The following is a 21580-nucleotide window of genomic DNA, read 5'->3' as shown; positions in this document are numbered from 1 at the left end:
CAGTTCACTTAGCCACATAAAAGAAGGTAAAATGTGTTAATACTCAGGGATGGGGGAAAAGAACACCATAAGACAAGTACAAGGACAGAAAAATATGAAAACTTTGAAACGAAAAATACATCAAAGCAGGAAAAAATCTGATAATCTCACTGCTTAAAAGAATGTTTAGCAAGTTTTAATGGTTGAGATTATAATGTCTAGTCAATTCAATCCAGCTTTCTTCACTTATTCTAACCTAAGCACTGATATCTTAAATAATATTTTCCTTTTTTTTAAAAAAAATCTTAATTGGCTTATGTCCCTTTACATTCTGATTTGCTCCCTTGTATCTTGAAATACACTAAATTCTCCCATGACCTGTCCTTTTGTCACTTTACTGCCAACTGCATTTGGCTTCTCCTGATCAGCACACATGTAGTCATCCTCACCTTGTCCTGGTATTTCCCAAATGAGCAGTCTCTGAGCTCCCACTACTCTCCCCACAGTGCAGCCTCCTCCTCTAGCTCCCTGACCTTCTGCTCTTAGCACTTGAACCTTCCCTCTGTTCTGGGTATGTCTGCTCTCCCAAAGGTTCCCATTCTTTTCACCTGTGTTTTTCATGGAAAGTTCTGTACAGCTTATGTTCTCTCCTTAGTATCTTGTTCCTCCTATCCAACTGATTCTTATCACTGGTGAGTTCCAAGCAACCTCAGAACCTGTTGGGTCTTGAAGAAACTGTAGGGGGTCAGAATGTCACTCTAAAAGATAGCACTTTGGCATGCTGATTATTCTGAATGAAAGGTACCTGAGAAACAGACAGTGCAAGAAGGGCACTCTGACCCTCCTTTGTCCCCCCCTGAAAGCAAGAGACAAATCTCCCATGCAAAAGGTACCCTTCCTTGCAAGGATTATCTACAACTTAATGCAGCTCAAAAAAATTTAATTGTGACTATAAGGGAAAATATGTACTTTCGTGGAAAATAAAACACTGTACCAGGAGGATAGAAGGTATCCTTATCACCACAGAGAGGAAATTTAGGGCTGAGAAGGCTGTAGAAACAAACCTCGTGTTAAAGCAACAGGCCCCAAATAGAGTCGTTTATGTTAAGCCCCCAAACCAAGACTTAATTACAGTTTCAGCTCTCCCAGAAATGGAATCTTAAACCAGTCAATCAGGAATAATTTTGAGGTAATCTGCTTGATAAACCCCTACTACCCCTTAAAGGAAAGTAACCTTGTAATAACCAACCCACTTTTTTGCCTTATATCCCTTGTTTCCACTCCTGCCTAAAAAAGTTTTTCATTTTGTACAGCTCCTCGTAGCTCCTTTATATCTGCTATACTGGATGCTGCCTGATTTGAATGCATTTTTGCTCAAACTCTTAAAAATGTTAACATGCTTCAGATACTTATCTTTAACGGATACTTATCTTTAACAGATACTTTGTCACCAACTTATTACCCCAAGCCTAATCCTCTTTGGCTTGTCAATTCTTCACAGACTGATTGTTTCTTTGTTTAAAAGATACAAAGCCTTCCTGCTTTGGTCACCTCTCATATTTTTATGGGGTCTCCAATACATACCAAAGTAAATTTGTTTTTCTCCTGTTAATCTATCTTAGGGCAATTTAATTATTACCCCAACCAAAAAACTTAGAAGGAAAGGAGAAAATTTTTTTCTGCTCCTACAAAACCTACCACGAGAGATTTGCAAAGCCTCTGGCTCCACGCGCTGTGTATGTGGGCTGGCTCCAGAAACTTCTATAAAAACTCATTCATCTGAGATACCGGTAGAGGCCTCTCTAAGGAGAAGCACTAAGTCATCATTACGTGGCTGACTTGTGAAGGCAGAAGAAATATTTGCTCTTTTAAACAGTCTGGTCATGAGTGCACAACAGAGGAAGAGGATGTTTTGTTTGGAAGGTTCTAAGAGTCATCTTTTTTAGACGATACCTTAATAGGTGCCCCCAAAAGGAAGCTTCGCGTGCCGTGTGTCCTAATGAGGGCCGGGCTCTGAAAGTGAACTCAGCCCCTCCCACCCTCTCCTACACACACCAGCTACACCCACCTCTTTTCCAGAGCTGTTGCTGGATTGCTCCTGGAGCTGAAAAGTCTCTTTCTCCAGTTCCCTTCCGGAAGGTGGAGTAGTGACCAAGGGAAGCAAAAACCTTCCCCCGGGGGAGGGTTTCGGGGCCGGGGTCCATGCCGACTCGTTCAGCTTACGGTGCTCTGGGCCCTCCTGCTGCTCCTCCGCTGATGTTGCTGGGCTGCCTCCAGCAGAGGAGTTGGAACCTCCCTTGCCACCGGCCGGCAAGCCCCAATCCGTGTACCCGGCGCTCCCTCGGGGCTCCTGCTTGCCGATGGGCCGGAAGAGGTTCTGCTCCAGCTCCCCATCTGAGTCCTCAGACATCTCCTCCAGGCCCCGATCTTTGCCCAGGAAGGCCAAGTCCTTTCTGATATCCTCAGCTGAGTCCCCCCAGATTCCTGACGGGGAACCCCTATTCAGCATCACCTCCCCGTAGTCCAGCAGCTGTGCGGGCCTCTGGGCGGGCCTGAGCACAAAGGTCAGGTAAGACCTGATGGAGCCCATCTTTCTGGGCTCGCAGTTCTCCTTGTGAGGGCAGCTCACCAGGTAGCAGCGGCCCTCAAACCACCAGGCCAGGTCACAGCTGTACAGGTCACAGCAGGCAGATGTGCAGTCTACCACGGGGGTGGTTTGAGGCACTGGCATGATTTTGCTAGTTTCCAAGTTAGGAGAAATGATGGCATTGGAATACGTCCTCCCCTCACTGCACTGCGTACAGGCACAACCTACAAACACGCAGTCTCCAATAAGGAAGCGAGGCATATCACTTCTGGCAAGCAAATAAACCACCAGCATCTCCTATAGAAAGTCCACTGCTTTAGAGCCCATCCATCAACAGCCCCATCCATACAGCTGTCCTCCCATCATTTCACCCCCATCCATCCATCCACAGATTCATCCACCTGTCCATCTAACCGTCCATCCTCTCTCTTTATATGATGTTACTCCACTCAGTGAAGAGAGGCATTCTTTTCTACGTGCGTATTGCTTTTACACTGTAATATTTTACCCCTTACCCAAAATCCAACTATAAAGGTTTGCTTTAGGAACAATGTCATGTTGTTAATTGAATTTTTAAACATCTCGGGTTATTCTGATGATAGATCAATTCTGATGACATATCAAAGGAGAGAAAAACTTGTCCTAAATATAGGTCTATAACAACTAGCTTTAAGCACGTTCCAAACCATGAACTACAAATGTTGCCAGTTGGCAAATACAGCAGGCAGGAGAGCAGTGCTACGTAAGTGTGATCTGCAGGCCACAAACGCTGGGACCAGTCCATAAAGAATAAGGGCAGGGCTTCCCTGGTGGCGCAGTGGTTGAGAGTCCGCCTGCCGATGCAGGGGACACGGGTTTGTGCCCCGGTCTGGGAAGATCCCACATGCTGCGGAGTGGCTGGGCCCGTGAGCCATGGCCACTGAGCCTGCGCGTCCGGAGCCTGTGCTCCACAACGGGAGAGGCCAAAACAGTGAGAGGCCCACATACCGCAATAAAAAAAAAAAAAAAAAAAAAAAGAATAAGGGCAACTAGGGCTTTTAGAAACCTCTGTAGCAATTTGTCATTCCCTGACATCCAAGGACAAAAATCACGTTCCTGCTTTTTTGTTTATTTTGTAAAACAAAGAATGCTGCCCACCATCCAGTTCTACAAGGATAAAGTCATTACCCACCGCAGTCACTGACAGTGCACCCCGAAATGAATTCAGGATGAGAAACAGGATAAGGTGCTCTGTGCTTTGGACAAACAGGCCCTATAGATACTTAGATGCATATCTTAGGAAGAATTTTAATGAGCCCAGATTCTTGTATCTTCCCATACATAGAAAAGCACTAAATCATCAGCTGAGATATCTGTTCCTTGTGACTAGCAGTAATCGTTTACTAAAATGTGTGCTTGACTGCACATATTCTCTAGCCCCAAATCATATATATATGGGCATCTCCTCCTATCTCTTCAGAACAGTTCCCTTAGAGCTACTGAGAGACTGTTTCCTGGGCTATAGTCTTCAGGAAGGTCCCTGAATAAAACTGAAACCCACAACTTTTACACTGTGCATTTTTCTTTCAGGAGAAATTGTTTGTTGATTTTTTTACCAAAGAATCTGTTGGTGGTAGATTGGAAATAAAAACAAATTGGTCCCTCACCACATATAGTTTGATGAGCACTGTTCTGCTGCAGAGCTCAGAACAGCAAAGGATCTCTTTTCTAGTGAGGGCTCATCACTGATCATTCTCTTAATAACTGTTACATTTTTCATAATGACAGAGATCACTTCTAACCGGAGGTAAGAGAAATGGTTAAATACAGTATAAGAATCGTCTTTTTTTTTTTTTTTTTTTTTTGCAGTACGCGGGCCTCTCACTGTTGTGGCCTCTCCCGTTGCGGAGCACAGGCTCCGGACGCGCAGGCTCAGCGGCCATGGCTCATGGGCCCAGCCGCTCCGCGGCATGTGGGACCTTCCCGGACCGGGGCATGAACCCGTGTCCCCTGCATCGGCAGGCGGACTCTCAACCACTGCGCCACCAGGGAAGCCCAAGAATCATCTTATTTTTATTTTACCTGCATACATATCGTCATTGTTATAAATTTTAAAGAATCATTCAATGACTAACACTGACTCTACAGGAAAGTCTAATTGGTCCAATTCAATAAGAATTAGATATAATAAATATACATCTTTCCCAATGAATAAGCTAGCAACAAACCACTTTAATTCAATTGAAATGATATTTTCTCAAACCAAATATACTTTAAAAAAAAAATCACCTTAATAGTTTTAGCCTTCTATTTTCTAAAGAAAAGCTTAGTCTCAGATACGGAGAGGAGGAAAAAAATAATTCTGCTGAACATAACAAAACAGCATTTCTAATTAAGGTCAAGAGTGTATAAAATAGTGTATAAAATAGGCAGGTAATCTCCAACTCCCAGCTCCACTCTCAAAAATAGTGTCCTTATTTGTAAAGATATCACTACATTCCTTTAAATGAAGGGGCCTTTAAATGAAGACTCAAACTAGACATTTCTTTCAAACACAAATGGCAGGATATATTTTATTTCCCTTGAACAACTGTTGGGTCCTCTGCTTTTGGGCAATATGATTCATAAGAACTATCATGTTTCATTTCTGGCTCTGGCCACCAGAAGCTTAAAAGCCAACTTATAAAACCGTGTCACAGAAACCATTATACAGGGAAAAGGCTGTGATCCTGGAATAAGCAAATTGTTACACGTGGGTAAGAAGCATGGCAGGAACCTTCAACACAAAGCTTAAAGCAGTTTTCCATCGGGTTGAAGGTGGAGATCGCCATTTATTGGGTTGGCCAAAAAGTTCGTTTGGTTTTTTGCCATAAGATGGCTTTAGTAGCACTTAGTTGTCTTTAACTTCATTGGAAACAATTTTGTTAGATTCAGTTGTGACAGCTGTCATATCAGTGTGCATTTTTAAAAATCTTATCAAAATTGGTGAATTTTTGAATAGCCATTTTAATAATTGAAGATGGAAGAAAAAAGCAACGTTTTCAGCATATTATGCTTTATTATTTCAAGAAAGGTAAAAATGCAACTGAAACACAAAAAAAGATTTGTGCAGTGTATGGAGAAGGTTCTGTGACTGATCGAGCATGTCAAAAGTGGTTTGCTAAGTTTTGTGCTAGAGATTTCTCACTGGACAATGCTCCATGGTCCAGTAGACTAGTTGAAGTTGATAGCAATCAAATTAAGATATTAATTGAGAACGATCAATGTTATACCACGCGGGACATAGCCGACATACTCAAAATATCCAAATCAAGCGTTGAAAATCATTTCCACCAGCTTGGTTATGTTCATTGCTTTGATGTTTGGGTTCCACAGAAGTTAAGTAAAAGAAACCTTCTTGACCGTATTTCTGCACGTGATTCTCTACTGAAACGTAATGAAAACGTTCCATTTTTAAAACAAATTGTGATGGACTGTGAGAAGTGGATACTGTACAATAATGTGGAACAGAAGAGATCATGGGGCAAGTGAAATGAACCACCGCCAACCCTACCAAAGGCCGGTCTTCATCCAAAATAGGTGATGCTGTGTATATGATGGGATTGGAAGGGAGTCCTCTATTATGAGCTCCTTCTGGAAAACCAAACGATTAATTCCAACAAGTACTGCTCCCAATTAGACCAACTGAAAGCAGCACTCCATGAAAGAGTCTGGAATTAGTCAACAGAAAACGCATAATCTTCCATGAGGGTAACACAAGACCACATGTTTCTTGGATGACCAGGAAAAAACTGTTACAGCTTACCTGGGAAGTTCTGATTCATCCACCATATTCACCAGACATTGCAACTTCGGATTTCCAGTTATTTCATTCTTTACAAAATTCTCTTAACAGAAAAAATTTCAATTCCCTGGAAGACTGTAAAAGGTACCTGGAACAGTTTTTTGCTCAAAAAAATAAAGTTTTGGGAAGATGGAATTATGAAGTTGCCTGAAAAATGGCAAAAGGTGGTGGAACAAAATGGTGAATATGTTGTTCAATAAAGTTCTTGGTGAAAATGAAAAATGTGTCTTTTATTTTTACTTAAACCCCAAAGGAACTTTTTGGCCAACCCAATACCTCTGGGACAGATCATCATTTTGTTCTGCAAAAAATCATCCAATGGGCTGTTTAGATATACATACCTTAAGCAGAGATCTGAACGCTAAAGAAAGAAGTCTGAAAAGGTGGGTTTCCCAACAACTAAACCACTCTCCCTTTGGGCCAAGTTGCCATAATTACTTTAGAATCTATTAGACTCGCTCAAGAACGTTCTTGAAGAGAACAGAAACACTCACACGTTTGTCCCCTCTACAAATTGCCAGCCCAATCCATGAACACAGTAGGCACATGATTGTTGACAAATGAATAAAATCATCGGTTAGCATCTTATCAAAGGTAAACAGGATAGAGAGAAAAGACAGACAAACCCTAAATAACATTATTTGGGCTCAGTAACTTTGAATTAATGAAAAACACCTCATAAGAAAAAGATGAAAAGCAGTGAAAAAGTGGGGATTTGAGAGAGAGAGAGAGAGAGAGAGAGAGAGAGAGAAAAGAGGGCTCAAACATTAACGACAGCATTTTCCAGAGTATAGAGTACACTAAGTATGGAATAAAGGAACATCTTGCCTTGCATACTAAGCAGTGGTGAATTTAATAAGATGGATGGATGGCGTGGGGAGAGTAATCTGCAGGAAATGATACGGGTTTCCTGATTGTAGTATTTCCTAAAGTGGCCCTTGTATGATCTAAAATTGTGCTTATAAAAATTTAGATGCTTCAGACTCCTGAGTCACACCCACTAGAAGTTCTGATTCAGTAGGTCTGGATGGGGCCCAGGAAACCACATTTTAACAAGGGTCACTCTCAGGGAAGCCTCAGCATGGTTTTACCATACTTGGACAAACCCTGGATATAAAACCATATAAACCATATAAAACCCTGGCCATACCTCCATCCTCAATCTTTGGTAAGTTCAAAGGGGCCTGGCTGGCTTGGCTGGCCTAGCTGGGGCATGAATCATCAGAATTGATGCTCACCAATGATTTTATGCCATGGTGTGTCCACAATAAGCAAACAGACTATATGAAAATAAAGATTTATGATAAAAAAAAGGTCTGTCATTTGCTTTCCAAAAAAGATCTGCTATGCAATTCTTTTAAATAAATACATGAAGTTTTCCTAGTATATATGAAATGTGATTTTATTTTCCCCAAAATAGTCATGATAAAAAATTTAAATGCCTGTTTCCAGAAACCACTTATGCATGAGGTCTGCCTTTTTATATGTGAAATAAGTCTATTGGAAAGCAAACACACAGCATCTTCACCTCTTCAGGTTGATCTGAGTTACTTAAGCCAAAGATAGGAAGTCCAAGTGTGATGTCTGGTAGTGTCTCCAGGGCAACAGTTTCCTACCTGTAAGGGTCACCAGCAGCAGCAATGAAGAGAGCGCACCTGTGGGGGGAGCCATTTTGACTCACACAGTGGGTGGAAGCAGGCTTCAGAGATGGCCCTGAGGGGTCTTTGGTGCAGGCTTCCTTTGACGTTTCTTAGGAGCCAGATTCGGCCTCAAGAACTTCAAAGGAAACACAGGAAAGAGACGGGAAGGAAGAAAAGAACAGGTAAATGCAGAAACATACAAAGTTATTTCTATTATTTATTCATGGCAATGGGAAGCCTGTCTTGTTTACATCCCAGGGCCATAGTGGGGTTCAGGGCAGGACACGCCAAGATGTGCCACTTTGGCATGTGGATTATTTCAAGCTGGAACCAGTCAAGGTCTAAAGGATTCAGGAAGAATCTTTGACCTTCCCCCTAACTGCCCAAAAGGATTTAGATAGAAGACCTGTTCCAGGAAGGGACCTCTCACCATAAATAAATACAGTATAATGTGAAGTAGGTGTGGTAGACAGGGAGGAACCTAGCAAAGTCTGTTTGTTAAAATTCCTCTCTGTTCTTCTGTCTCTGTAAGATGCAGCAAACATTTGTTTACCAAACATGCTCTTTTTCCTCTTCCTGTGAATTGCCTTCCTTCCCTTTGAAGTCCCAGACCCCTAACCCCTTCTCCTTGGTCCAGGATGACATATATACCTCATTTTACTGACTCTCGTTTTACCTGGAATCTCTCACATTATGTGGATTTCCTGTACGTAAGCAATTAAATTTGGTTTTCTCTTGTTAATCTGCCTTATGTGATTTTAATTATTTGACCAGCCAAAAGGACCAAGAGGGGAAGGGGGAAATTTTCCCCACCCTGACAACCATATCTCAGGCAAACCATCCACTGAAGTTTGTTCAAATAGCAAGTACAGTTCCTAAGAAGGGGCAAAGGGTTTCTCATGCTTTCTCCCTTTATAAGCCAAACCTAGGGAATGAAATAGAGTCAGTCATACTACTATATTTCATCAATTCTAACATGTAAATATTTTCATGCTTTGCCATCTCTGAAATTGGGATGTCTTAAGTTGGCCAAACACTGGGCAGAAGATAATGCCATTGCTTGTACACACACGTGGACTGTGCAGAACTGGTGTCAGAGGCTTGAAAGAAAGCAATGTGAAGCACTCTTTTCAGAAATGCTGCATCCCCCGTGCTCATGACGACACAGAGGCACAGAAAAAACACAGACCTCACTAAATGCTTTGACAAGTGATTCAGCAGAAATGGACAAATATTGTCAGAAAATTTAAAAATACCTTAATGTATATTCACTTATATTTCCTTTTTATATATGCACAAGAAAGACTCAGGATAAAAATCTGCTGAAGCAACCCCCCAAAAATCTCTTTCAATGTGTAGAAATAGTTTACAGGCTAAGAAAGTGATGTGCTATGGTATAAATGACAGGATTTCTTTCTTCCTTCATGGTATTTAAAATAATGATGGCTCTTCCAATCATTAGCATCTTAGATTCAATGAACTAGAGTAATATTAGCATTTTATTTTCACCTGGCACTTTCTTCAATGTGATCTTCACAACAACCCAGGCAATATTATAATCTATGCTTTCGATAGTACGAAGATGATGAAATTGATGCTCAAAAAAGTTCACTGATTTGCTCAAGGCTGAAGAAGAACCAGTATGAGGAGGTCTGGACTCCAAGTATTTGTTATTTCAAATATGTAACAAGGCTTCCAGGAGTAAGCACACCTAGATAAGGGCTTCCTAGAGCGTGCCAGAGCCTTGCTCTGAGTTACTAGTTGGCATGTTATGGTAAACTAGAGTTTAATCCCAGTGCACACCACTCTCTCCCCGCCCATTCCTTGTTCCCTCCCCACCCACACAGCTTACACTTGTTCTTTTAGGAGAGAACAAGACTCATCACCTTCCCTCTTCCCGCCCCCTTTCCAGAAGCATCTCAGTACATTTAGAAATTTACACGTGAACTAGATGACAAAGAGTGGGACACCCCAGCAGAGGCCTCCCAGTTAGTCATTTAAGAATGACGTGGAAAATTCCATAACAGACAGGGTCTTCCTCCCATTATAGTAGTTGAAAAATGCCACATCCTTGCTTTCATGGCGTCCTCTGAACCCAAAGTGCTGTCCTGGAACAACCAGACACCCTCAGAAACTGCTGACTTGAGGTTACAGGGAGTGCAAGATTCCACCCAGTGGGGTGGTGGTGGAAGTGTCATACAGTAACACTTAATTTCCAGAGGAGCAGCAGAAGTGATTCCAGGCTTGTGTTGAGACCCCAGCATGAGCACTGCTGGCCCTGCAGGTGAGATGTTTGTGCCCAGTGACAACGGCGTAGCATCTTCCTTGGACTAGGTCTGTCACATTCCTGGCTATGTAGTTTCCAGCCTTGTTTTCCCAGTTCCCCAGAAACTAATGTTGTTTAAATAAATTCCTTATTTTGCAGAAATTAGCCAGAGGTTTTTTTTTTTTTTTTTTGGATACCCTGTGTTCAAACACAATGACAAAGATCCACCAGAGACACAAATTTACATTTTGCTATGGTTACAACCAGAAAAACTATTATCACTGGAGAAAGACTGAAAGGAAGTCAGTCTTGGGTTCACACACTGAACAGTACTTAGGTTCATACATTGAAGTTTGGGTGATTTTTTTTCCTCTTTACCAATATATTGTGTATTTTTCTATATATATGTTATTAAAATACACAAAATTTGGGGGCGGAAATGATGTGGTAATCTAGGGGAGGTGAGGGGTATCAAATGACAAAACAAACAATTTAGTGATGAGTTGGCTGTCCTTTATTCAAGGGAAAACAATCCATGGGGGGCTTCCCTGGTGGCGCAGCAGTTGAGAGTCCACCTGCCGATGCAGGGGACACGGGTTCGTGCCCCAGTCCAGGAAGATCCCACATGCCATGGAGCGTCTGGGCCTGTGAGCCATGGCCGCTGAGCCTGCATGTCCGGAGCCTGTGCTCCGCAACGGGAGAGGCCACAACAGTGAGAGGCCCGCGTACTGCAAAAAAAAAAAAAAAAAAATCCACGGATTGGGAGAGTACAGGATGTCATAAACAGTGGACCACTCTTCCTGAGGGATTTTGGGCAAGAGTGAGTTTTATAGAACATTAGAAGTGGCGACATGGAAACAGGGCATGACTGGCTAGGAGGTCGGGGATTTACTTACAAGGCAAGCAGGTCCTACTTTCTAGGGTAAGGTGAGCTAGCTAAGCTGAGCTGGAGGATTGTGATTGGTGTATCTGAGGGTTCCTTGACAGGTGTTTCCCATAAGTGCAGCTTGAGGCAGGAGATAGATGGGCCCCAGGCTGAGCAGTTGGAGTTTGTCGCCTGTGGACAGATACTCCAAGACAAAGATAATAGCTGGAGCAGAGAGGTGCTGAGTCCTGCCCAGATAAGAGATAAAGAGACCACATATTCCTCATTCTGGAGGTCAAGGAGAACTTCCTGACTACACCTGTGCAGAAAGGTTCCTCGGGGGCCAAAAAGGAGGGGTCGCCACCCCATAATAGGTGATGTCAACCTTTCCACAGGCCTCTGAGCTGGAATCCGTCTTGGCTAAGAGATGCAGACACACACAGGGGAGGACCCTGAGTTATACCAAATACGGACTCAGAGCCAGGCAAAGCAAGGTGACTGGCCAGAGGAAACCCAGAAGAAATGCCCCACATAAGTGATTTAAACTACCACGAAGGCACAACCGTCTCTCTGAGCCCACCCATGTGTGTCTATTCACATGTACTTTTTTTTTCCTCCTAATAAACACTACTTGTTTCATTACTTTCCATCTCTGTTGAAATTCATTTCTACAAAGAAGACAAGCCAGGGCCTTGTCACTAGCCACTGGCCCTCATGGTCTAGTGGTTAGGATTCAGTGCTTTCACTGCCACAACCTGGCTTCAATCTCTGGTTGGGGAACTGAGATCCTGCTTCAAGCCGCTGCTGGCCAAGGCCACCTGAGATCAGACTGGCTGTGGTTTAGATTTGTGATGTGGACCGGGCCACCGGGGCAGCTTCCACTTTGAAGGTCCTGATATGTGAATTAGCTTTATCAGAGGCAGCCATAAAGAACAAGGGGCCTATTAAAACAGTCAAACCCAGCATCCTATAGAAGGAGGGCTTGGGAACTGCTGGACCTTGCTTTGAGTCTTCCTCAAGAAACAACTCAGTTCTCCCTCTCTCTCTCTCTTTCTCTCTTACTCCTCTTCCTCTTCCTCTGCTATGTGAGGACACAACAAGAAAGCAACCATCTGCAAGCCAAGAAGAGAGCTCTCACCAGAGCCCAACCACGCTGGCGCCTTGACCCCAGACTTCCAGCCTCTAGAACTTATGTGGGCCCCTCACTGCCGTGGCCTCTCCCGCTGCAGAGCACGGGCTCCGGACGCGCAGGCCCAGCAGCCATGGCTCACGGGCCCAGCCGCTCCGCGGCATGTGGGATCCTCCCGGACCGGGGCACGAACCCATGTCCCCTGCATCAGCAGGCGGACTCTCAACCACTGCGCCACCAGGGCAGCCCTGAATGTGGATCTTGATGTTTGAATATGTTTTAACCTTGCACGATGTCTATACTAACAATGTATGGGTTGTTTGATAAATACATATTTTAAAATTTTTAAAAATTAAAAAGAAACAACTCAAATCACAAGAAGGCCTCCCACTGAACTGCGCTGACGGTTCTGTCGTTGACCACTTGGAACAAGGTTGCTGCCCAGCCTGCAAGCATCACTGGCCAGTGCCCAGCGGAGTTCAAAAGAGGCCTCCAGGGGTTCTGTGTTATTGAGCCGAGTTAGGTCAAGAGACTGGAAAGGAACCAGAGTGCAGGTGACTGAAGGTAAATTCAGGAGGCGGGTATAACGTCTCTCTGTGTCAGGATAACAGAGGCCATCAGAACACGAGCTTCCAATAAGGTAAAGGGGAGAATGTGAACGTTCAGTAAGCGTCCCAAAAGCTTCATGCCTAACAACCCAGAGAGAGACCGCCTGCTGATGCAAATAGTTATTATTTGCCACTAATAACTTCCTTGCTCTGCAGCAAGGAAAGCGTGGTTTGGGATGGGAAGTGGATAGAAGAAAAGACTGGCCATCTCCTGTCTGCAGTAATTGACCACGCCCTACCTAAAAGGCAGGAGAAGAGCAACTGGCCCTCCCGTGATGGCTTTCAGCCAGCTGCCAAGACGCTGCCCACAGCAGCAAAGGTGCTGTCAGTCGGGGGCAGTTGGTCAGGAACCCCACGGATAAAGACTGGGCCCCTGCCATACCATAGGGTACTTTCAGCCGAATTAATAAAAGGTGCATCTCTGGGCAGACACTGCTCCAAAGGCACACAGCCTGGTAAATGGGCTGTGGGCCAGATTTCCAAACCCTTGACCCTTTGGCAGACGCCCTTGTGCAATGTACCTTCACAAACATATTGTACCTGGAAAGCTCTGGAAAGCAATTATCTTAGTGCAAACTTAGAGTGCTCAGCAACAAAAGCATTTCCTATTCTCAACATCATCTGTAAGGTTCCTTTATTCACTACATTAATATAAGCAAACAATGGATCTGCATTTCCTCAACATTAAAAGGCGTATGGACTTCATGTTATCAAAAATCTCTTTAGCTCTAAGTTTACAGGGGCTTTTTTTTTTTTTAAGATTTTTTTGATGTGGACCATGTTTCGAGTGTTTATCGAATTTGTCACAACGTTGCCTCTGCTTTATGTTTTGGCTCTTTGACCACGAGGCATGTGGGAATCCCAGCTCCCCAACCAGGGGTTGAACCCACACCCCCGGCATTGGAAGGCAAAGTCCCAACCGCAGGACCACCAGGGAAGTCCCTAGGTTTTGGGGTTTTTTAATACATATAGAGCAGGGGTCCCCAAACCCCAGGCCGTGGACTGGTATTGGTCCGCAGCCTGTTAGGAACCCGGCCGCACAGCAGGTGGTGAGCGGCGGGCGAGCGAGGGAAGCTTCATCTGCCAGTTCCCGTCGCTCCCCACGGCTCGCATTACCTCCTGAACCATCCACCATCTCCCGCTCATCCATGGAAAAACCGTCTTCCACAAAACCAGTCCCTGGTGCCGAAAAGGTTGGGGATCGCTGATATAGAGTACCTCATGAGTTAAATCATGTTTTGCCATATATTTTCCCTTCTAATCCTGATAATAACTCTCTCTGAGGTAGGAGTTCTTATTATTCCCATTTTACACAAAAGGAAACTGAGTTTTAGAGCCAGTCTTGAGACTCTGGACCTCAGACTTACCCTGTAGCTGCCCCAGTCCTCCTCCGTGGTTCTCGGAAGCAAGAACATTCTGCTCTGGGTTACTTAAGAAGACCTCCCCTCTTTCCTTATTATTCAGTCTCTGAATTGCCTGAGTCTCTTGACAGAATCATGCCCTCTCCTGCTGCTTGCCTCTGCCTACCTTCCCGTTGTTTCATGTTCTCGTTAAAGGGAAAGAAAAATATTAAAGAATTCACATAGAAAGGCTCACTAGCTTCCTAAAAACCAGTCAAAGATAGAGCTGAATCTGAGCGGTAAAATAGGTCTTTTAAAATAAGGCTTAACAAGTTCAAAACGTTATAAATAGTACAGATGCATAGATCCTTACATAAACTCTGCATGGATCAACTTTATACATGTGAAGATCTGAAAGAAATGCCCTTCCCAAGGTGAAAGTAATTTTTTTCTCCCTTCTGATGATTTTTTTTCTCTTCCTTTTTTCCTTCCTCTCTTATCTGTATTTTCTACTTTTTAATACAATGAATACATCTTACCTTTGTATTAATAAAATACAATTATATTTTCATTTTTAAAGAAGGCTTAGGTATTTTACCATGGTTGTTCTAACATAGCATTTAAAAAATAAAAAGAAATTACCAAGCCGTATGTAAAATGGTTATTTCTGATTCCTGATATTTCTGGCCTAATCTTGTTCTTGAACATCACCCCATCTCTGAGCTTCCTGTCATCCGTGACCATCCTGGAAGCCTCACCCCAACTGTTCTTCCTCTTTGGATGATGGTGATGACATCACTGACTCAGAGATGACGTAAGGCTCAGGGATGGTGTTAGAGAGAGAATGAGCCCTAGGAATGGGCTGAAGAGCAAAGCACGGAAATGTATTCAACAAGTAATGATGGTGCACATCTTGTCCTGGACAAGAAAGGGATGAGGGTCAAGGATGCAGGAAAAGTGAGGCTCAAAGACTGCTGGTGTCTATTCAGTGAGTGTCCTCCCCTTATTCCTTAGTAGTAAGATTCAGATAATTATTTGGGGCACCAGGGTACTTAGCTAAAAGACTACATTTCCCAACACCCCCTGCAGCATAGTGGGGTCATGTGGTTAAGTTCGGGAAGATCCCACATGCCGTGGAGCGACTAAGCCGGTACGCCACAGCTACTGAGCCTGTGCTCTAGAGCCCGTGAGCCACAATTACTGAGCCGGCGCGCCTAGAGCCCGTGCTCCGCAACAAGAGAAGTCACCGAAATGAGAAAGCTGCGCACCACAATGAAGAGTAGCCCCCGCTCACCGCAGCTAGAGAAAGCCCGCGCACAGCAACGAAGACCCAATGCAGCCAAAAATAAATTTATTAAAAAAAAAAAAAAAAAAAAAAAGAAAAAAGAGGGGCTTCCCTGGTGGCGCAGTGCTTGAGAGTCCGCCTGTCGATGCAGGGGACACGGGTTCGTGCCCCGGTCCGGGAAGATCCCACATGCCACAGAGCGGCTGGGCCCGTGAGCCATGGCCGCTGAGCCTGTGCGTCCGGAGCCTGCGCTCCGCAACGGGAGAGGCCACAACAGTGAGAGGCCTGCGTACCGCGAAAAAAAAAAAAAAAAAAAAAACGAAAGAAAAAGTCACTGTAGTAGCTGTGACCAATAAACTCAGGTCAACCAAGTAGGAAGCATCCCGTGGCCCCAGGAAGGCCTCTTGGGACTACGGTGACTTCGTGCATCTTACACAGACAGTTCAGATGACGACTGGAGATAGTATTACAAATCTCTGAAATATGCCAGAACAGACACCTTGAGAAAGGAGAGCAAACTCATCACACGACTCTCCATGTCCCCCTCTTCCCAGTCTTCTTTCCAGCATCGACCAGCCTCCCCTACCCTGCCTATAGCCAGCTCAAAAGCCAGTTCTAAGAAGCCTTCCTCAGCTTCCCAAACATAACCTCCAAGCTTCAGTCATTGCTTCGTCCCCTCGGGACACATCCCAAGGCTACATTATCACCACAAATATAACATTGTATGAAAAGTACATTAACATTTGTAAAAATTCCATTTATTTCATAATGTCCCTGGAACTTTACATGCACTCATTTTAATCCTCTGTAACTCCTCCAATTGCATATTATCCCATTTTATAGATTATGAAACTGAGGCTCAGAAAAGCTAAAATGTCCAAGAACTGGAACCCAATCCGGGTATGTCTGACACCAGAGAACGTGTCTTTCCACTATTCTGTACTGCCTTATGTGTCTGTCTCCATTAAAAAAAAAAGCTAATTGGGTTTTCTTCTAATTTATAAAAGCAATAATATCCAATATTAGGGTATAATTAAATATTATTGTATATCCCATGTATGTATAACATCCATGTATTATTACTATGAAGTCTATGGTCCAGTACTACATGAAAGATGCAGATTTTAAAAAGAAAACAGTATTACACATGCATGGGGAAAGTCTGGATTTCTGTGGCTAGCAAAATGGCAACACAGCAAAATATTGAAATTACTGGGGAAAATATAACAAACACCTTTTAAAATATATAACTGCATTCACAAGAATATAAGCGAAATCCCCCAAGGCTGAAAACAAACAGAAAGCTGGAAAGCTGATGCTCAGGCAGCAGCTGCATGAGATATCTGCTGATCTCTAGAACCTAGAGACACGAGTTTCATGGCTACAACACAGACAGAAGTTAGAGCCTTGGGTGCATTCGAGATGAGGTGTTGGAACTAAGGTGCCTCATAAAACCAGGAACCTTTAAGAGGTGCATCCTTGTGGGTGAAAGGATGAACTAGAAAAAACAAATCTGGCCACTGTGCTCTGTGGAAAGAAATAATTCTCCTTTGAGAATTGACAACCACAGGTTTGCTCCATTTTTCATTACAAGTTTAGTCCAATTAATCCCAAGGGGAGAAATTACCTTTAAGTGGTCCTGGGTTGGTAATTCCCACACATACCTGGCAGAGGCAATGATAAATCCTTTCTGGAAGAACTCTCCTCAACCCCTGGAGAGAGAACCCAGACAAACATGAGCTTAGAATTCCAAATTACAAAATACACAGGCACCATGAAGAAAGGTAATAGAAAAGAAAGACAAGAGAATCAGGTCCCCAAGCTTTTCAAATAATGAAATCATGGCATACAAATATAAAATAAGATGCTTAAAATATTTAAAGAAAGAAAAGAAAAAGTAAGGTATAAGATTTGCACACACACACACATACACACACACACACACACAAAGACCCTGGCAGATTTGAAAAATAACCAAGCACAGGTGTAAAAATAACCAGATAACATTGTTTGCTTATCAAAAGCTCAACAGATGTGTTAAAGAGCAGATGAGACACTGGTGAAGAATTCATGGGCTTAGAAGGTCCTATTTGAGCCAAGTCTTAAAAGAGATGAGAGAACGAAACACGCGGATGTCTGAAAGAAGAGTTCCAGGCAGAGGGGACACGAAATGCAAAGGCTTGGAGGAGGGAATGTGCCCTGTATTCCAGGAACAGCAAGAAGGTCAGCATGGCTAGAAAACGGGAAGGCACCAGGAGGCAATGTTACGGAGGCAATGGAGGCCACGCTGGTTTGTAGGTCAATACGAGGGATCTTTGGCTTTGCCTCTGAGATGGGAAGTGTTGCAGGATTAGCTCCCTCAGCTGCTGGCTTCTCTGTTGAAGAGCATGTAGAAGGCAGAGAGCTAAGTTAGAAGCCCGTGCAGTTATCTGGGTGGGGGCATGGCGACTTGCCCCGAGGTGGTAACAGTGAAGGTCTTGAGAAAGAGTCAGATTCCTGATTTCTTTTGCAGGGAGAGCCTGAGGATTTGCTGTTGGATGGGATGTAGGGTATGAGACAAAGACAAGTGATCAGGATGACTGAGCAACCAGAAGAATGGGGTTGCCATGACCTGAAATGGGCACCAACCCAAGACATCCAAGTGGTTGAACAGGGCACCAGATAAACATGTCTGGAGTTCAGAGGAGAGAGATGCTGGAGGTATAAATGGGGAGCCATAGAGCTGGTATTGAAAGCCACAGAACTGCTTAAACACCAAGGGAGGAAGTAGAAAGGAAAGGAAAGGGAAGAGAAGAGGGGGAAGAATTGCCTGAGTGGTGAACTTGGGTAGGAGAAGGGAGGTGTGTGTATGTGAAGAGACTGGCTCATCTTCAAACGGTTCCATAAACAACAGTCAGATGGACCCCCAGGGAGGCCTTCTGACCTTGACAGTGCCACATTCTGCTGTCAGCAGGGGTGCAAATCACACGGTAGCAACTCCCTGGCTGCTTCAGCCAGGGCAAACCAAATATAGCTCCGGGCTGATTAAAAGGCTCAACTGACAAAAACTGTAATTAAGTGGATTCTGATTGCTGCTAATTCGAACACTACCAGATTAATTGATTTAAAATCCTGTTCTGTATATCCTTGGTTAATAATTTACCACTGGGGGAAAAATTAGAAAGTTATTTTCAATATATATTATCAACATTGGAGGGGAGTAGGAGAGTCAGGCTTCTTGAACTTGACATTGAGACACGAAAAAATATGCAATTTTACTTCAGAATTTTTTTTTTTTTGCGGTACACGGGCCTCTCATTGTTGTGGCCTCTCCCGTTGCGGAGCACAGGCTCTGGACACGCAGGCTCAGTGGCCATGGCTCACGGGCCCAGCCGCTCCACGGCACATGGGATCTTCCCGGACCGGGGCACGAACCCGTGTCCCCTGCATCGGCAGGTGGACTCTCAGCCACTGCACCACCAGGGAAGCCCTCAGAAATTTTTTAAAAGTCAATTTTTGTAAGCAAGGCTGCAGCCCTTCAGAGCTTGGCTTTAATCTTAGCTAGGAAGATTCCAAACATGAGGGCCTCTTCGGTTTTTGCCCTGAAGGGAATGCTGACAACCTATAATTGTGTTTTTCTATCCTCAACCTATCCCTAAAGAACTGCTATCCCTGTGCCTGTGCAGGCAAAGGCCTTACCTTCCTGCGGCCAATTCTCCTTAGTATTTCATTTCAAAGCAAGAAACAGAAGCAACATGATATCAGCCAGTGTGGGCACACAGGACAACGAGGAAGCACATAATTATGCCTCTCTCCCCTTTCAGGGAGTCTTGGTCGGGTTCTCCCCTTCCCGTCCATCAATCCCCTCCCTTCAGGTTTCTATAAACCCAAGCTTCCAGGCAAAGCTGTTGGCTGTTATTACTTGTTTAAGCCTTAAGCTCGGATTCTTTATGAGGATGCCAGCATTGTCACACAGACTCCTGACGACCAAAGGCTATTTTAGGTACTTCTGACAGATGGCAGTATAGGAGATATTTTGGGGTAGGTGCTTGTCTTATGGTTCTCTAATCATAGCTGCTTAACACACCTACTTTATCCTCAAAGCTTGAGACAAGCAGGATGCTATAGTAATAGACCAAGTCCCTAGGTGTTCCTTAAAGAGGCATGGTTCCACCCTTGCTGTTCAAAGCGGTTGAGTTCTGCAAACAGGCAGATCCTGGAGACAAGGGTCACCATTATTCCAAGGACTGTCCAGAGACCCAGCCTGCACAGCAAATATATTCACATTAATCTTCCTGGGGGTAAATGAGCTTCATTAATAGGATTTTGGCAAGCTGAGAATAAAAAGAAAATTTTCTAGTTCAAGATGGCAGACTGGACATATCAATACATCTATTTCCCCTCTTTCCTATGTTCTCATTGAAAAATAAAGGGGAGGGACTTCCCTGGTGGTGCAGTGGATAAGACTCCATGCTCCCGATTCAGGGGGCCTGGGTTCCATCCCTGGTCAGGGAACTAGATCCCACATGCATGCCGCAACTAAGAGTTTGCATGCCGCAACTAAAGACCCTGCATGCCTCAACTAAGACCTGGTGCAACCGAATAAATAAATAAATATTAAAAATAAATAAAATAAATAAAGGAGAAAGGTAGGCAGGACATATGAACAGATGGAAGGAAATACAACACAACGGCAGAAAAATAAGAATGAGAACTACTAATAGACCAGAAATTCCAAAAAACTCCCTGGAAGATAGAAAGCAGATGACATGGAACTGATGGAGAGAGAGGAAACCCACTCCCTAGAAACTGAGAACGCACAGGACCTTCAGGGGTCACTGGAGAAGCTCTAAGCCCTGAGCCCAGGAATGTAGAAACAGGATGGGCCAACGTACAGCACTTTGGGTGATGCACTAAAAGACAGATCTCAAGAAGAAGAAAACTTCTCTCTCAAGAGATAGAGATTTGTCCTCATAGGGCTTCAGCGGCAGCAGCGGGCCTCTGGAAACAAAGGAGAGCCAAGAGAATCCGAAGACTGTCCTGGAAGGAAACACACTCCATTCCAAAGCATTGCACCTCTAGAGCAGAGCTCTCCTCCCTGTGGCTACCTGGGGAGTCCCTACCCACCCACACCAGAGGGAAACCTGCCCGGACCCTGCCTACACACATACTCAGGCACCATAGTTAACCTCCCACTCAGGCAGTGAATGGACAGCTCCGGAGGAAAGCAGCCACACCCTCATCAGTAGAGTCTTCAGAAATCAACAAGACTAGGCAATCAAAAAATGCCCTACATTTGAGAAATAGAAAAACAATGCATTGAAGAGAAGGACCATGATAAACAAACAGGAGGTCAGTTAAAAGGACAAAGAAAAACTTTAAGCATGGTAAGTAATATCCTCAGAAAGACTTGAGAGGGTACATCCTCCATAAAATAAAAATAGTTGCTACAAAACAGGAGAAAAAAAAATCAGAGAAGAAGAAAAAGTTCTTGGAAGTTCAGATAGGATTGCTAAAATAAAAACTGAATGAACAGGTGAAATAACAGCTGATGATACTAGCAGGTAATATATATTGAGTGCTTCCTATGTGCCAGGCCTAGGTTGTTTTTAGCACTTAAAATGTACAAACAGAGGGCTTCCCTGGTGGCGCAGTGATTGAGAGTCCGCCTGCCGATGTAGGGGACACGGGTTTGTGCCCCGGTCCGGGAAGACCCCACATGCCGCGGAGCGGCTGGGCCCGTGAGCCATGGCCACTGAGCCTGTGCGTCCGGAGCCTGTGCTCCACAACAGGAGAGGCCACAGCAGTGAGAGGCCTGCGTACCGCAAAAAAAAAAAAAAAAAAAAAAAAGTACACTAAAAACATTACAATCAAATCATACTAGATAGCTAGTGGGAACATGCTATAAAGCATGTTCACTGGCTCTGAAAAGCAGTTCACCAACCAAGTTTTGTTAGCCAGTAAACCAGCCAGTATACTTCAGCAAAGCTACCCTCTTAGAGAAACACGGTCTTATTTTCATTTAACATTCTATCACAAAAGTATCCTTCATTGCTATTGATACTTTCTTCTTCATTAT

General features: G+C 44.0%; 1 protein-coding gene across 1 annotated transcript in view; it reads right to left on the bottom strand.

Moving 5' to 3' along the window:
- The window catches only part of KIAA0319, a 71268-nt gene that overhangs the window by 38849 nt on the left and 10839 nt on the right, over positions 1 to 21580 (bottom strand). Inside the window, exons 2-4 of the mRNA XM_082637887.1 lie at positions 17187 to 17234; positions 8006 to 8165; positions 2048 to 2790 (exon numbers count right to left, since the gene is read on the bottom strand). Of these exons, the coding sequence (XP_082494013.1) occupies positions 2048 to 2790; positions 8006 to 8060 (798 nt within the window). The 5' untranslated portion in view covers positions 8061 to 8165; positions 17187 to 17234. The remainder of the gene's footprint in view (positions 1 to 2047; positions 2791 to 8005; positions 8166 to 17186; positions 17235 to 21580) is intronic.

The sequence above is a fragment of the Mesoplodon mirus genome (assembly GCF_964341445.2).
Source record: "Mesoplodon mirus genome assembly, chromosome: 12".
In the NCBI taxonomy this organism is placed as follows: Eukaryota; Metazoa; Chordata; class Mammalia; order Artiodactyla; family Ziphiidae; genus Mesoplodon; species Mesoplodon mirus.
The sequence above is the reverse complement of the archived record's forward strand: the minus strand, read 5'-3'. Positions and strand labels throughout refer to the sequence as shown.